General features: G+C 46.8%; 1 protein-coding gene across 6 annotated transcripts in view; it reads right to left on the bottom strand.

Moving 5' to 3' along the window:
• col12a1a (collagen, type XII, alpha 1a) overlaps positions 1 to 16,151 on the bottom strand; it is a 63,438-nt gene that overhangs the window by 5,682 nt on the left and 41,605 nt on the right. For all 6 annotated transcript variants that reach the window (XM_030356428.1, XM_030356423.1, XM_030356425.1 and 3 more), the window contains 18 exons: positions 15,877 to 16,029; positions 15,418 to 15,492; positions 15,008 to 15,147; positions 14,356 to 14,479; positions 14,035 to 14,178; positions 13,557 to 13,721; positions 13,306 to 13,344; positions 12,778 to 12,916; positions 11,131 to 11,273; positions 10,612 to 10,721; positions 5,930 to 6,088; positions 5,407 to 5,484; positions 4,291 to 4,377; positions 3,592 to 3,645; positions 3,049 to 3,144; positions 2,452 to 2,505; positions 1,171 to 1,224; positions 737 to 790 (listed from right to left, as the gene is read on the bottom strand). In XM_030356428.1, the coding sequence (XP_030212288.1) occupies positions 737 to 790; positions 1,171 to 1,224; positions 2,452 to 2,505; positions 3,049 to 3,144; positions 3,592 to 3,645; positions 4,291 to 4,377; positions 5,407 to 5,484; positions 5,930 to 6,088; positions 10,612 to 10,721; positions 11,131 to 11,273; positions 12,778 to 12,916; positions 13,306 to 13,344; positions 13,557 to 13,721; positions 14,035 to 14,178; positions 14,356 to 14,479; positions 15,008 to 15,147; positions 15,418 to 15,492; positions 15,877 to 16,029 (1,868 nt within the window). The remainder of the gene's footprint in view (positions 1 to 736; positions 791 to 1,170; positions 1,225 to 2,451; positions 2,506 to 3,048; positions 3,145 to 3,591; positions 3,646 to 4,290; positions 4,378 to 5,406; positions 5,485 to 5,929; positions 6,089 to 10,611; positions 10,722 to 11,130; positions 11,274 to 12,777; positions 12,917 to 13,305; positions 13,345 to 13,556; positions 13,722 to 14,034; positions 14,179 to 14,355; positions 14,480 to 15,007; positions 15,148 to 15,417; positions 15,493 to 15,876; positions 16,030 to 16,151) is intronic.

Raw genomic sequence — 16,151 nt, 5'->3', positions numbered from 1 at the left:
TAAGGAAGAGGAGGAATATGATGAAGAGGTAGAGGAGGAGGAGGAGAATGATAAGGAAGAAGAGGAGGAATGAGATGAATAGGTGGAGAAGGAGTTGGAATAGGAGGTGGGTGAAGAGGAGGATGAGGAGGAGAAGGTAGATGAAGAGGGCGAGGGGATCGTGGAGGAGGAGGAAGGAGAGGATGACGAGGAAGAGAAGGATGAGGAGGTTGAGGAAGAAGAGAAGGAGAATGTGGTGGATGAAGAGGAGGAGGATGATAAGGAGGAGGAGGAGGAGGAGGAGGAGATGGAAACAGGGCCAGCAGTGTGGATAGGAAGCAGACAGGCGAGCCTGTAAAGGGCCCTGGGGGCTGGGCAGCCACCGTGAGCTCCATGTGAACGCAACACTGGCACGCTGGCATGACTGCTTGATTAACCACAAGGAGAGAGAGAGAGAGGGCAAACCAGATGCACGTTTCCTTCTCATAACAGTGAGGCGACGGGACGGGAGTCCCCAGAGACACACTGAGAGAGAATTATCGTCTAAAAGTATAACCAAACATAAACAACACTCCGGGGTCGGTGTTTACCTCTTCATAGGGGTGCAAGACAACGAGACAGACAAAAAACAACACTCACAGACATGCCCACACAAGCACATACACACACACACACACACACACACACACACACACACACACACACACACACACACACACACACACACACACACACACACACACACACACACACTCACCATGGGGCCTTGTGGGCCTCTGGGTCCAGATGATCCCTCCTTTCCTGGTGGTCCCTGAGTAGAAATAATATCATACAATCACACAATGGCGTAGAAAGGCAGTCAGCCTTTTGTTTGGCCCATACATCAGCCCAGCGAGCCTATATTCCTCTATTCCTCTCAGATTTGTTTGAATACCTCCACTGTGAAAAGGCCTTTGAATAGTGAGTGACTTGCATGGGATCTCACAACAGCAGGGAGTCCCCGCCCTCTTGGCGGTTACTTGGAGTTAAGATGTAGCGAGACGGCTACGTGTTATCTCAACACGCAGCGCAGAGTGGGCTCCGACATGTGTTTCATCAAAATGTCACATTCACTTGAGTGCTTTTCCCGAAAATAAAAGAAAAAGCTCCACGGAGTTCCTACCCTGGGTGTAATATCGGGTTGGATCTTACCCGGCCTCCGGCTTGTCCGACGGGGCCCATGGGACCAGAAGGACCAGAAGAACCCTGGGAAAAAAAAAGAAGAAACACACTCAATCGAGTGCAAATGAGCAGGAATGGCACATCTAAACACTTTTTTGATGGAATGTCTCTGTTTCAGCAGGAGAACTTGGCTCCTTGGCATTCCCTCTGCTTGACAGATGCAACCTCTTTGCTGTTTGACTACAATGCCCACCTCAATGTGGGTTGCCATAGCAAGCCTTCAATCGAATGACTGAGGCCGTGTCAACTCTCGCTTTAATGAACATGCTTGTTGTATTCCTTTTGGAATTTCTTCAATTGACTTCCATAGTTATGTGAAGTAATTACATGGTATTACTGAGTTGCAGTTATAGAAAGATAAATACATGACGTTATTCTTCTCTAATGTTCATCGAATGACTCCTGGTTCCCTACGCCATCATTTCCTTCCTTCCTTCTGAGGCCAAGACAACCAATGGTTGTAAACGGTGGGATTTGGCTTCAATCACTGGTACTTCAAAAGTGGACCATAACCCGCCAGCCTGGTCAACACTGACCCGCTGATATCATAGGGATCTGTGAGGGCCAAAAAGAACGATGTAATTTGGGCTAAAAAAAGAAGTGGAAAAAATAAAACTCTTGGTATCTTCCTGAATAAATGATGTAGACAGGTTGGCCTTGGTAGTACTGATGGGGTCCGGATATCCGTAAAGACTCTTGATGAACCCCTCCAGCTTATGGTAATCCAGTTTATTAGCCCGACTCTTCGCAGACTTCTTCACTGTTCATCCAAAATGCTCAGGGCGACATCTGCGCTAATAGACGGGTGGATTCAAATCGAGCAACTGCTGCGACTCTTCAAAATGCTGCTAAAAGATCTTAATCCGTGCCCAGTAGGAGGAATGGAAGTTGCAGAGTTTTTTTTTCTTTCTTTTTTTCCATCCCTTGCTTCCCATTGGTACCGGGATTCAATGTTCCGTAGTCTTCTCTGGGCTTCCATCCCGTGTCAATCAGTGGGTTGATTTGGAGCATCCGGTCCTCCCCTCCACCCACCCCCACACCCACCACACCCCCCCCAGGGGATGGCATGGCTTCGACCTCCCACTCGGAGGGGTGGTTTCAACCCTTGCCGAGCAGACTACTGACTCCTGGTTCCAGTACTGATCATCCCCGCCGTTAATCTTCCTTTTCCTGCTGAATGCAGCCATGCTAGTTCGGAAAGTGGAAAAAGAGGGAGGAGAAGGAGAGGAAGAGGGGGAGATGTGTACTCACTTGACGGCCAGGCTGGCCTGGGTCTCCGGAGTCTCCCTTTGGTCCTTGGCGACCCTGTGGAGGAGAAGAGGATGGAGAGGATTGGATGAATGAACGATGAGGGAGAGGTGAAGCAAGTTCTTTCTGAGAACGACCAGCAGAAACTCAACTTGGAACTCGCTTGGAGTGTTTTTGGTTAATGCTTCTCATCGGCTAATTAATGTACCCTTATTGTCAAGTGTAACCAGTTTTTCTTCTCTACAAATGAATGTAAAATATAATGTAGAAATATGAGTGTAGAGGAGAGGAGAAAGTGAGGTCCAACTTTCGAGGAACTGAATGTGTTTATTATTAAGTGCTTCTAAATCCCACTGATACCCTATTAGACAACCTTTATAATACAGATGTGGTAAGTGAGTGGTGAGAGAGACTCCCCCTATCGTTCTGTAAAATTCCTTTGAAAGTAGGACCACATATCAGATAAGTCTGGCAGCTGGCCAACATACATATTCTTGAATTCCAAGGACCGGCGGGGACACAGACCTATGGTGAATCCAACTGTGTGTGAAGTATATAATGTGTAGCTGGCTGAGAGTTTCAGGGGCCAACGTGACTTACGGGTTCCCCAGGAAGAGAGAGGCCGTTGGGGCCTTGTGGGCCTGGTGGGCCAAGGGGGCCGGCGGGTCCTGCTTCACCACGGGGGCCGAATCCACCCTGAGACACAGACCAGGCACACCGTGAGACTGAGTATATTTATTGTATAGTATACTGCTGCTTTGCATCACCCCGCAGGGATTCACAATCAACTATGAACAGCCTAGGTACACACAATAAGCAAGGGTGGAAAAAATGCATCCTGCAGCCTAAAAAATCAGCAGCTTCTCATCAAGAATGTAAAGATGTGTTCAATAGGGAAAATAGTTTGTGTGGATGTAATGTACACTGGGATCCATCCTACAGTACTTCGGTCGTAGCGGGATAAGGAGGTTGAAGTTACTCTTGTTATTGTTTGCATATGTGTGTCGTGCCTGGTAATGCAAAGTGGGATCCAACTGATTCATACAATAAAGTGAATTCCAAAAACGATAATGCCCTCTGAGTATTCAGAGGGCACGCTCTCAACAAAAATGCGTCAAGGATCGACTTGACGTCTTAACTCACAGCAGGGCCGCTGTCTCCTCTCTCTCCTCTCGGCCCCTTGGTACCGGGGCTCCCCTGGAAAGAGAAACAACAACAACAGGGTCAGCTCCAAGGAGCATAACACATCAAGTAGAGCAACAGCAGTGGGCAGATTCCAGAGGCTTTCCAGCAGAACCAAGTGACGGCCTTCCTAACCCGACCTCAGCCTTGTTGCACGCGTCGACTCTCTTATTCCCCCTGTGCTTCTCCAGCCCCGCCCCACCCCCACCCCACCCCAACCTGCATTTATCTCTTGACACTTCTCCCCGGCGCCCACATCTCTCTGCGGCGCTCCACCGCCGTCCCTAATCCTCAACACCAGGGACTTCCTCCGTGCACCCTGCTCTTAATGCTTAGGCGCTGCAGCAGCCGTGCAGGGCTACTAAAAACAGGAGAAGCCCTGCTGTAGCTGCTGCTGCAGCAGTGGCGGTGGCTCTGTCTGTCTGGGCAGGCCATCACAAACGGGGACGGGTATGGTATTATCATCATCATTAACCTCATCATCTACCTCCACCACAACCAAAGACAACAAACACATAAAAAGACCGACAATTCGGGGAGCGCAGACTGACATAAGTGTGGGGTGGGGGAAGGGGGAAGGGAGGTGGGTTGGGGGGTTGAAGAGAGTCGGATCGGATGTGACAGTTGGTGGAGGGAAGGAGCGGGTGGTAATGTCTTTACCGAAGGGCCTGAGGGGCCCTGGGGGCCGATGCTGTCCTGGGTACATGTGCAGGAGTGGGGAAGGGCCGGACACTTGGCCTCTTCTCTCTGCGGCGGAAGGATGACAGGGAAACACACACACACGCACACACACACGCACACACACACACACACACATAAACACACAGGTCATAAACAAGAACTCCATGTAGACGTAGAAGACGCCTCAGAAGGGTCATGAATGTACCCTGCTGAGAACTTCTTTGATGGGTGAGGTCAAGTCTGGTTTGCAACTCTACGGGGAGGTAAGAAAACATGCAGAGTACACACTGTATGTCCATGTGTAAGAGCTATATGTTTATACAGGATGTATTAAAAAGTTGAAAAAACTCAATGAGCACAATGCAGAGAGTATGTGTGTTTATGTGGCTGCTTGAGTTCCACAATTGGTCTTAAACTAAAGTGTAACTGGAAGCAGAAAAATGTTATTACTACTTATTTTTGGAATTGACCCCCTGGGATAAGCAATAATACAAGGCAGTAATTACATAAGGCATTACATGTGGATCCAAATTGTACAAAAATGAGTACAAATTAGCTAACTACACTCTGTATCCGGCATTTAACATTAAATAGCAAATGAAGGAAATGATTTGCTCTCTGCCCTGCGATCAATAGGCACAATTGTATCTATGTGTTCTGATGGAGTAGTTCTGCTTAATTAGCAGCCCCTTTTCTACCCTGTAATTGGTTGATGAATTCTGCAAATCATCATCATGTATACTCATCCAAAAATAACTTCACCAAAAGTTATGAATGCTTGGGTAAGAGGAGAGAATAGTTCCTGTGTTGGGGAATAATTTTGTGGTTCGGAACTGCAACTGAAAAACCCCAAAAGCAATACATTAGTTTGATTATTTAAAAATATCCAGGAATAATCACTCAAATGGATTCAATATGTGCAAAAGAAAGATCTGGCCAAAATATGGGCTTTCCAAAACGTAAAGATACGTTTTCGACAGTTATTAAAGACACAGGGCATGCTAGGCTGTTGTAAGTATTGCAGGGGGGATTAGGAGATACAGTTATGAAAAACACAACAAGAAAAGGGAATCTCCAGCAGACTCTGCAGCTCACCGTGGCGGGCAGATCACAGCACTTGTCTCGGGTCGTCCAGCTCAGGCTGCACACAATATCGAACATCTGGAGTTGGAACTGCACAACAAAGAGGAAGAGGTGTCACAAATAGCCTCCATTCGCGACTGACAGGACACATTTACAATACGAAGAAGAGGAAGAACAGAAGGGGACCTCTCAGAGAGATGAGAGGAGGGAGGCAGCCTTTCATCTCTTGAAGAGAGACTGTGGGTTGCTGATCAACATTTGTACTCACGCCTGAGACAACTGCCGCCCCGGGTTCTCTTTAAAAGCCCAGAAGGGTTAAGTATGAGTTCTATTTAAAGGGCTGAATGGTATTCCGCACGAGTCTTTAAACATACAAGATGGCTTTGGTATGGGTTTCTTGAACGCATACCATTTGGTGTAATGTTCTGTATATCGTTATACTTTGAGATCGGGTTGCACTTTTTGGGATTGTTTTCAGCCCCAACACAGGAGCACACACACACACGCACACACACACACACACCCACACACTTACTGTTGCCGATTGCTTCTTTCCCCCCCCAGACTTGCTCATCTTGCCGAGCACTTCGTAGCCCTCCAGCGTGATGTTGTTGGCCGCCTTGATGGGTTTCTCTGCCACCTCCTGACAGTCCACGTTCAGCTTGACCTTCTCGGGGGAGATGCTGATGTGCAGCTGTGAGAGAGGGAAGGGAAGTAGGGGGAGGTGGTGGTAGTGGTGGAGGGTTACTGGACAATACATTGTAATCCCTGTAATACCCCACTACTGCCAATTTTCCTAGAATATGGATGCTTGGCAATGGATGCTTAGGGGAAAAAAAAGTTTTAAGTCATGGCATCTATTGCAATTTGGAAGAGGCACGGGTAACCTTAAGAGCAGATGATGGTTTTATGGAACTCAAAGAAGACTGTATTGAAGATGCGTGCAGACACCTTTCGAGATAATGATGGCATCTGTTAACATTGTCAGTATTATTTACTCTTCACTGTTAGGTTTTCATCATTTTGGTGACTGGCTCAACAAGTGTAAGGGGAGACGATTTCTAAAATCTTGACAGCAAATAGCAAAGGCATTGCAATATATTTTGGAGTTCTCTTTGACACGCGAAGCCTCACTAACTGTCTTCCACTGATGGACTACATATGGGAAATGTGGCGTCTAGATACCAGAAAACCAACAGAACCACTGTTGAAAATGTGGTCTTGCAGTGGCAGAAGTGACAAAATTGTGGGTGACGGTAGATCTAAGGAACGGCTTTTGTCGAATGTGGGAAAACAGACATTTTATTTTTGTCTGAAATCACCACTTGTAATTATACTGATGGAGATATGAGTGGTAATTCCACAATTACGTTAAAATATGACAAGAAGCCAGAACATGAGAGTTCCTGTCCAGGAAACCATGGCCGACATCTTGAAATCATATTTGTGGTGCGCCATCAAAAGTGCAGCACTTTAAAAACTTTCCTTACGCGACTGCACATTTTCCCTCCCTGAATCATCTGACAAGCTTCTTTCTGTCAGGAAAAGCAAGCAACGTTTTCTCGCTACAAAGCCATACCCACCACAGACTGGGGGCCTCGTTCTTGGCAATCAATCACAAAACGACTGTTGGCTTCCCTGGCAGCAGAACTGACTAGCTGGTGACCACAGCAGCAGAGGTGGCTGCTTACCCCACCATGCACTGGCATACGAAAACAACTCTACATGAAACATTAGCATCCGGATAATGTTTGCTTACAGATTACCTCACTGACCAAAGCGTAAACATTATGTCCAGTTACAGCACTTAATGTCCATGGAAAATAGTGTTCATGGTTTACGGTGGACCATTGACTCTGAGAGGAATGTTGAGCTATATTATCCTGCATCCACGATATTATTGGTAAATGTTTGTCCTGTCGATACATAGAAATAGATAGGATGTACAATTGTGTAATGATTTCTTCCCTCAAAGCCATTATATATGATGTAATATTTCAAAGTGTTTGTGTCAGACCTTGATAGCTGTCAGATCGTATTTTAAGGCATTCATCCATTGACCAGCCGGCCAGCGGTTTGGGGTCTCCTTTCAAGATGCAACTGAGACCAAGTTTTGATTAAATAGATGAGAATTTGATTGCAAAAACGGGCATATAATGAAACCGTTTGGGGATTGTAAGAAAAACCCACAGGTAATTATTCTCGTGCGTAAGTTCCCATGTCCGATCTGGGAGGGCAACACTGTTTTCCCAAGACCATCTTCTGGTGGGCAGCACATGCTCACCAGCATTATCTATGGTTAGAGCCACATTATATAGAGTTTCCTCCGCTTCTGGTGTGGCTCCTTGTGTCATTAACTGAACTTGGCCCGGTCACATGAAAGATAATTCTTGAGCGGAATACATCATACAAGATATTCTGTCTTCACCGAGAAGAACCGAAGAATACAAAGAGTGCAGTCAGAACAGCGCCTGGCAACCTTTCCATGAGGTTTATGAAGGTTCCTGAGAGCCAGTGTCTTTAAAGCGCTGTGGCTATGAGGCCGATCCAGTCCAACCTCCCCTCTTCCTCTATTGGTCCCCTGGCCAACCCAAATCCAGTCCCAGAAAGGAAAGTCGGATCCCGTCTGTACTTTCTTTAATAAGGCAAAATTGACATGGCTCTCCGTTTGGCGTTTGAACTTACTGAACAGTTTAACACCCTTTTCAATGTCACAAGCAACAGCAGGGAGCCTGTACTCCTTATCGAAGCAAAAATCTGAGAGTGCAGATTCAACATCAGCACCACTGGCAACTTAGAGCTACAAAATTGCTTTTCCGTAGCAGAAGCTTCCAGATAAGGCACACTGTGATGTTCTGTACGCTTTTACTATGAGACTAAATGGTTGATCTCCCAGTGGAAAACCGTGTAGGCTAAATGATGTTGCAGCACGTATATTAGAAACCTTAAAGACTTCCTTCTCTGATTAATCTACCGTCTAAATTGTTAAAATGCACAAAACAAAATAAGGGTTGCCTTTATGTGAGGTAAGAGTACACTGTATCAGCACTTTAAACCCCCTTTAAGTGACGGATTCTGAAAGTGTTTCTCAAAACTATTAAACCTCTACCAACCTACTGGCATGGTTGCTGCCTGCTCAATCATCTGATGTATTATGTTTACTGAAACGGTCAGTAACTATACACTATAAACACCTAATGCTTGTTGGTCTGCTTCCAAAAACGACATGTTTGGTCATTATAATCTCGTTGACTGCTCGTTCATCCAAGCTGAAATGAACAGCAACACTGTTATTTGGTCAAGCGCAGTTTCAGCACACACAGCGTCTAGCTTTCATGGCCCGAGCATTGGGAAACCACTTAAAAACATCAATTTAAAACATGTAGCGTAGCAGCCGGGTCTAGTGGCTGGCAGAACTCACTCAGCAGACCAGCAAATAAGCAGGTAGGTAGACCGCTGCAGACGGGCTCACACATGGAACAACAGCTACAGCTACCACAAGCTAGCCACCCAGGGTACATTCAGACAGCAGGCACCAGCAGGGCCACAGAGAAACATGCAAGCACACACGCACACACACACACACAAACAGTACAGCAGTTAATATAATTTTGGCGGTTGACAAGTAGCCCTGACCCAACGTTTTTCAACTATCCTATTTCATTCACATGGTTCATTTATTATGGGCTTCTAAGCTACATCACAATTATCCCCTGTCAGTCCACCGGCATTATTAAAGCAATATGCACATTTATTCTTTCATCAAGTTTGATTGACTTTAATAGCAGGATTTGGAAGACTGCGTTCAGGTGCAAGAGAGAGGAGGTTCACTGAGGATACCTTGCTTAGATCTTTAGAAAAAAGAGAAATGAGTAGGACCTATTGTTTGTTAAATTTTGGAGGCATATTGCTCCTTCTTGGAAGGACATCAAATGCAGTTGGAAATGCTCTGGAGAAACCAGAGCATGGATATGAAAGCTCTTGCTTACATATCTCTCCTCTTAAGCCATTCCAGGTAAGCAGGAGGAAAATAAATACCTATGCTAACCTATGCCGGTTTTCTGCCCACAGCACTAGGGCCAAAACAGTGGTTAGTTGATCAATTCATTGATTCATTTTCGAGTTTGAGCTAAGTGAGTTTCCATTGTTTTGTCTTTTGTGTGCACTTTGGAAACACTTGATATCCCTGTTGAAATTCAACTAATGATAGCGTAGCATACATAGGAATTGTATTCTAAACCGGAGTCTTTGGTATTGCGGCGCTCAAAAATGAGAACCTCATGTGAACTGACATGAATTAAATTCCGAAAAAAACAACAACAATGGCTAGACAGTTTGACACACCTCCGTTCAATATTCAAGTCTCATTTTCCAGCCAATGGAGTGGCCTTGCGCTTTAAGCCGCTCGAGTGAATGCTAATGTTGTGTCTGTTTGTATCTGAGGTCAAAAATCAATTAGATGAAGGAAACACCGTCTGTAGCCTCCCTGGAATGAAACATTCCAGGGAAGGCTCCAGAGAGTAATCCCTAGACAGCATAATTTAAATCACTCCTTCCTCGCCAACACGCAGGTTCTCCAAGGGCTCAGTCCGTCATTACAGAGGCCATACAAACAAAAGCTGATCCTACTCGGCTCTGACCACTGCTGCAGACTGATTAGGAGCTGTTTGGGGTTAGCCTCCACTAGACAGCATCCAATCACGAGCGGCGGGAACTCACTGAGGCTAACAGTAACAGTAAAAGTTGTGCGCAATGTGCCGAGGTCACCAGTGTCACTAGATCCTCTCTTTAACCTCTCCGTCCGCATAGTAATGGCCTCTTCAGCCTATCCATCACAGTAACCGCCCGTGGCTTGCTAACTCAACAACATGTAATGCCAAATAGAAAGAGTAAAACAGCCTCACACTTGACTGGGCCTCTACCAGTGTAAGATGAATAGCGCCGTTTGTCTTTTGTTTTCTTTATGTGTGGAGGTAACCGGATCTCTTTAAACGACGGCCTTGGCGCCGCCACCGCCGCGTGGCTGCAATACCTTTAGCTTGAAAAGGTACTTTGACCAAAGGTAATGAGCCAGCGGAGACACTGAGAGGCCATACCATGAGTCATCCACATGCTCCATGACAACATAAGGAGCACCACTCAATGAGGATCGAAAGCATAGCATGAGATAAGGCAACCACCGTATTGGATGGGTGGTTTTCTACCGAGGGACGTTACCTTGTGGAAGCTGCCGTGGAAAACTTCCTTGACTTTGGGGTCGTTAAACACAGTTTTCTGGATCTCCCCGCGGGTGTCCTTGTTGTAGAAGGTGATGGTTTTGCTGGAGGCTGGAAACACAGAGAGGGAAGTCTTTGATGAACGCCATTCCAGCGTTTACAGTGTAGCTTGCGCACAACGCCCATGGCGAGAAGAGATCAAACCCATATGAGGGTTTGGCCGCGAGAAGCGGTACTGTAGTATGAGCATATGTGTCTTGCGTTCACAAAGTGACCCCCCTCCAGGTTATTTGGATAATCCAATCATTCAACCAAATTAATATCAGATATACCGTGTCTAGTCCACACAGCAGTGGCAAGAACGGTCCATAGATGGACTCCGGGGGTGAAAAAAAAGGAAACCAAGGCCTTAAAAGATAACAGATGTGTGGCTATGTGGTGGACGACAGCTGTTTTCCCCATCTTCGGAGTGTGAAGAGGGGAGGATAGAGGGAAGGAGGGCGGGAGGTTGAGGACTCACGGTTAACGGTGACCCCGACCTCCGGGTTGTTGTTGCGGTCGGCGATCTGCCAGATATCAAAGGCTTCCGTGGGCGTGTCAGGGAGCAGGCGGAAGAGCAGGATGATGGTGTAGGCTGGGGGAAGACCTTCTGGGTGGATCTCCCTGGGAGGAGGTTAAAAATAAATGCATCCGTCATGAGCCATGGGAGGAGAACCCTTGGAAGGAGACGGTACGTCAGCGCTTTCAAGCAAAGACGACAAATGTATAGGTCTCCCATCAGGCTGGTTTCCCTCCTTTCACCTAGGCTAATTCCCCCTGGCAGTCCACCAGATTAAAAACACAATGTGCAGAGAATAGGGGGGTGACGTATTAATAATTTGGCGCTACACAGACATTAGAGCAATATCACCTCACGATATGATCGATATTCAAAAGCCCACAATCTGCTGTGTAAGACTGCTCGGTGGTGAAGGTCGAAAGGTCAAAATCCACATCCTCCAGGCAGCACCATTGAATACAAACAACAAGTAAGAGCAGGAGACGGAATCCATCGCACCACTGTGGAGGCCACAGCCATGTGAATGCTTGGCAGTTCCCCTCCAAGTCCCACAGAATTGGCCTCGCACTCTGAAAGTATTTACCGTCATTTTTCCTTCACAATGTGTTTCCATTTGCGTGCAACTGGCTCGATGACTGGGCCCACGCACGCACACACACAAGTCGCTCACACACCAAAATGCGTATCATTATAGAGAAATTAACAAGGCATGCTTTAGAGGAGGGTTAGGGGGAGGGGGTGGAGGTGGGGCTGGGGTGGGTAGAATAGTTGAGCAGTTCAGCAATTGCCTGGGAGACCATTTTAAATGGGGGACCGTGAGTTCTTGTTTTTTGTTCACTTCCAATATGACTCATGTGGCATAGGGGGGGGCAGGGGGGGGGGGGGAGCCCCGGCCTGGGAGCCTTCAATTATATGACCCCAACAGTTGTTGTTTTTTTCTGTCGTAACACCTCATATTCCGCAAGCTGCAACAACACGCAAGGAGCAGCCTGTGAGAGAGGCGGGCCAAAAAGGCAATGGGGAGCCCCCTCGGACGATTACAGGTCATTGTGATTAATGACTGCAGGTTAGGCAGGACTATGGGATGCATGGGAAAGGGGGAAAGGCCCGGGAGAAGCCAATGGGCCGTGCAGAGATGCGTGACAATGAACCGGCCAAATGGAAATATTGACAAAATGTATGTGTTCGGCACACAAAAAGGATATTGTTTACATGCAACCCGCTCTGAGCCTCAAACATACCATCCGCTCCTTCAGTTAAACATACCAGCTCCATCACCTAAACATACCAGCTCCATCACCTAAACATACCAGCTCCATCACCTAAACATACCAGCTCCATCACCTAAACATACCAGCTCCATCACCTAAACATACCAGCTCCATCACCTAAACATAGACAGACAGACAGACAGACAGACAGACAGACAGACAGACAGACAGACACAGACACACACACACACACACACACACACACACACACACACACACACACACACACACAAAAAACACACACACACACACACACACACACACACACACACACACACACACACACACACACACACACACACATGGGGCCCCCCTCAGCCCACTCATATCCACTTACTTGGTAGGCTGGCTAATGAAGGAGTCTTTATGGAGCCTGTAGGCAATGAAGCTGTTGAAGGAGCCCGTTTCCATGGACACACCGTTCATGCCTGCGAAGGTCTTGTCTGTAATGTTGAAGGCCTCCAGCATCCTAAAGCCTTAATGGACAGAAAGCAGCAGCAGAGGATTAGCCATCATTATGCCCAGGAGTCCTTCCGCCAGTACTGTGCATTGTTTAGCGGTTAATGGCTGAGTTGGCCCTTTATGTCCCGGCTACGTCCTAGCTTTCCATGAATGTAAAAAAATGAAAGAAAAAAGCATTCATTGCAAGGTGCTGAAAGTGATTAAGCTTCAATGTTATGACAATGTAATTGGATGGCAATTGCAGAGAGAAATTTGCTGGATACGTGTAACTAGGAAAACAAGAGCTTGGATTAGAGAAGTTTTCTTTGAATTTACGATAAGACCATAATTGCTGTGATAATAAGCGCTGTGATCTCCTGCCAAAGAAATCAGGACATATGTGATGTCAAGGGGTATTACTTACCAGGTGTGGTGAAGCCGTTCATGTAGATCAGGGGACAAGCTGGAAAATCAAAACAATGTGTTTTTTTTAGAGGAAGTTGAAAGACATTATTCTTGTGCAGACGACACGACACCTGCAGCCTCACATCATGGTTGTACCAGCAAAGGAAAAATCTGTTTGTAAATCAAAGTTTCAATGTCAAAACGTTTCCTTTTCATTAGTTGTTGGTCTATATGTGTGTGTGTGATTGGGTGCCTGGTCTCTGTTCTTACTGGAGGTGGCTGTCTCGCAGATGAAGGTGATCAGGTTGTCCTGGATCTTTGCGAACGCGTCAAAGTCGTCCACCACAAACACGTGCCTCTCGCTGGGCTTGCTGCCGATGTTCCTGAGCTCCGTCTGGTCAACGTCGGCCACCCCGACCACAAACACACTGTAGCCTACACACACACAGAAAGCACACGCACACATAGAGAACACAAAGCCTATTGTTAAGCTTCCGTTGTGTTTAGCCAAGAGCAGCCATCGCTACACTAATCACTGCAGCAGCTTCCCATGAGGGTCTCGACAGCCATTGGACCGGTGGGAGGAAAAATCAAGACAAGGCAGAGAAGTAAACAGAGTGGTGCTAATGTGAAACAGCTTCAGTGCAACCTTCCGTCCACACGACTTACAACACCCACGATCCACACAAAATACAGGCGAAAAGCAGAAGAAGAGAGTCAAGGAAAAGTGGGACTCATGTCAACGCACCGGAGTGCTGCAGCTTCTCTGCTTCCTTCTTGACCTCGTCCTGGGAGCGTCCGTCCGTCACCACCACCAGCACCTTGGGGACGTTCCTGCGCATGCCCCCCTCGGTGTTGAACACCTTCTCGTACACGTGCTTCAGCGCCACTCCTGAGACACAAACAACGAGGCGGTGGACAGGACTTTGAGAGACCGATAAACATTTTCCAAATGAAGTCTGATCACTTGGATCTCCCACCCAATCCAATGAAAGTGAGCCTTTTCTTTTTGGACTTCTTTAAAACCCTATTTAACACAGATGGTGAAGGAGTATTTGAGTGAGTGTACCGGTCTTGGTGTTTCCTCCCCTGTAGCGGACCATGTGAAGGGCCGACAGCACCATGCCCTTGTCATGGTAGCTGTTAAGCTTGAACTCTGTCTTTGCGTCGTCGCTGTACTGCACGAATGAAACCTGTTGACACAACAGGAAAGGAGAAGGGAGAAGGATGGGGTGGGTTACATTCGTTTATAAATGTATCGGTGTCTGTGTCTTTTATCACCCTAAGAATAGCAACAGTGAAAATAAATCCATTCTGAAGTTGTCCTAGTCAAAGTCCCTGGTGAAGATATAAATATTTATGGCAACACAAAACTCAAGCTCTGAAGAACCTTCAACTATGAGCCCCTCTTTATTAAGATAACCCTGGATTGAGATTGATTAAGGTACAAGGGAAAGGGAGTAAATGGGAGAGAAGATAATAAAGCTGCGCAGAGTGATGAAATACTTGAGCTCCGTCTAATGGTTCTCAGCTGAAGAAGGCACATGATCGCAGCACACACACATAGCTCTTCATCAAAGCCTTCATTGGGAACAGAAACTGCGAGAGTGCGGCCAGATTTCCTGCAGCCAGCTGCATGTTATCATGATCAATATGAGTTGTGAACAACACCAGAAAACACAGATCAGATCCGTCTCCGCGGAAGTCGTTTTCACACCGACCTGCATGCCTTTGGCGCTGATGACATCAAAGGCTCCCGTCATGCTGAAGACAAACTGGATGACTTTGTTGAAGCTCTCGTCTCCGATACTCCAGGAGCCGTCGATGAGGAAGACCAGGTCAGCCTTGGCACCGTTGCAGACTGCACAGATTATGTCAAATAAAGGGTGAGAAACCGTTTTAATGCCATTAAAACGCTGATAGGTGTGTATGTAACAAACAGACTTCAGGCAAAATGCTTTCGAAACAAGTTCTGTTTAACAGCTTCTTAACACTGTCCACGGACTCGTCACGTTTTGAATAACTTGAGATCACATCTTCAAATAAGTGTTGTACATTGATTGCACACAGTGAAGCCATATCATGTAAGAATATGATAGACTGATATGAGGAGCATGAAAGGTCTTCTTACCATCCAGGGCAGAGGGGATGGTGGGTGGGGGAGGAGGCGTGGGAGGCTCGGTGGGTGCCACGGTCGTTCTGACCACTGACGTCCAAAAAAGAAAAAATACATGAGTGAATAAATCCATGAAGAAATAAACATTGCCTGCCGCTCACACATCCATCATTCTTTCCTTCGTCATCTCTTCATCGCATAGGAACGAGACTTTAGGCATGCATGAAAAATCAATAATCAACTATAATTCACTAACACACAACAACCTTATTCATTGTGTAATATTTCTACTTTATATTGTTTATATACTACTATACTGAATGTACACATTGTTCAGTAGATATGTATACACACAATTCTATTTCTAATGTATCTATTTCATTTTCGTGTCGTTGGCTGTTTGTATCGCTGTTCCCGTATTATGCCTACAATGCTGATTCATGTACGTTTCTGCGCGGTCCGTGACCCTCTTACGTGTGCGCTCCTTGACGCTGACTCCAGGGCCCTCCATGTTGGTGGTCTGGGTGTAGACTGTGGCGTTGTAGAGGGCATCGGGTGTCAGGCCCTTGAAGCAGTAGTCTCGCGCCGAGCCCTGCACCGTAGTCACCTGGGCTCCGCCGTTGGAGGCTGGGGGGTGAGGGGGGGGGGGGGGGGGGGGGGGGGGGGGGGGGGGGGGGGGAGTAGGAGAGGAGGAGCAAGAGGATTCATTAATGAAGGGGCAAGCACCAGAGGGGAGGAAATTGGCGAGA

The sequence above is a fragment of the Gadus morhua genome, chromosome 5 (genome assembly GCF_902167405.1).
Source record: "Gadus morhua chromosome 5, gadMor3.0, whole genome shotgun sequence".
Taxonomy (NCBI): Eukaryota; Metazoa; Chordata; class Actinopteri; order Gadiformes; family Gadidae; genus Gadus; species Gadus morhua.
This window is presented reverse-complemented; position numbering and strand designations above follow the sequence as displayed.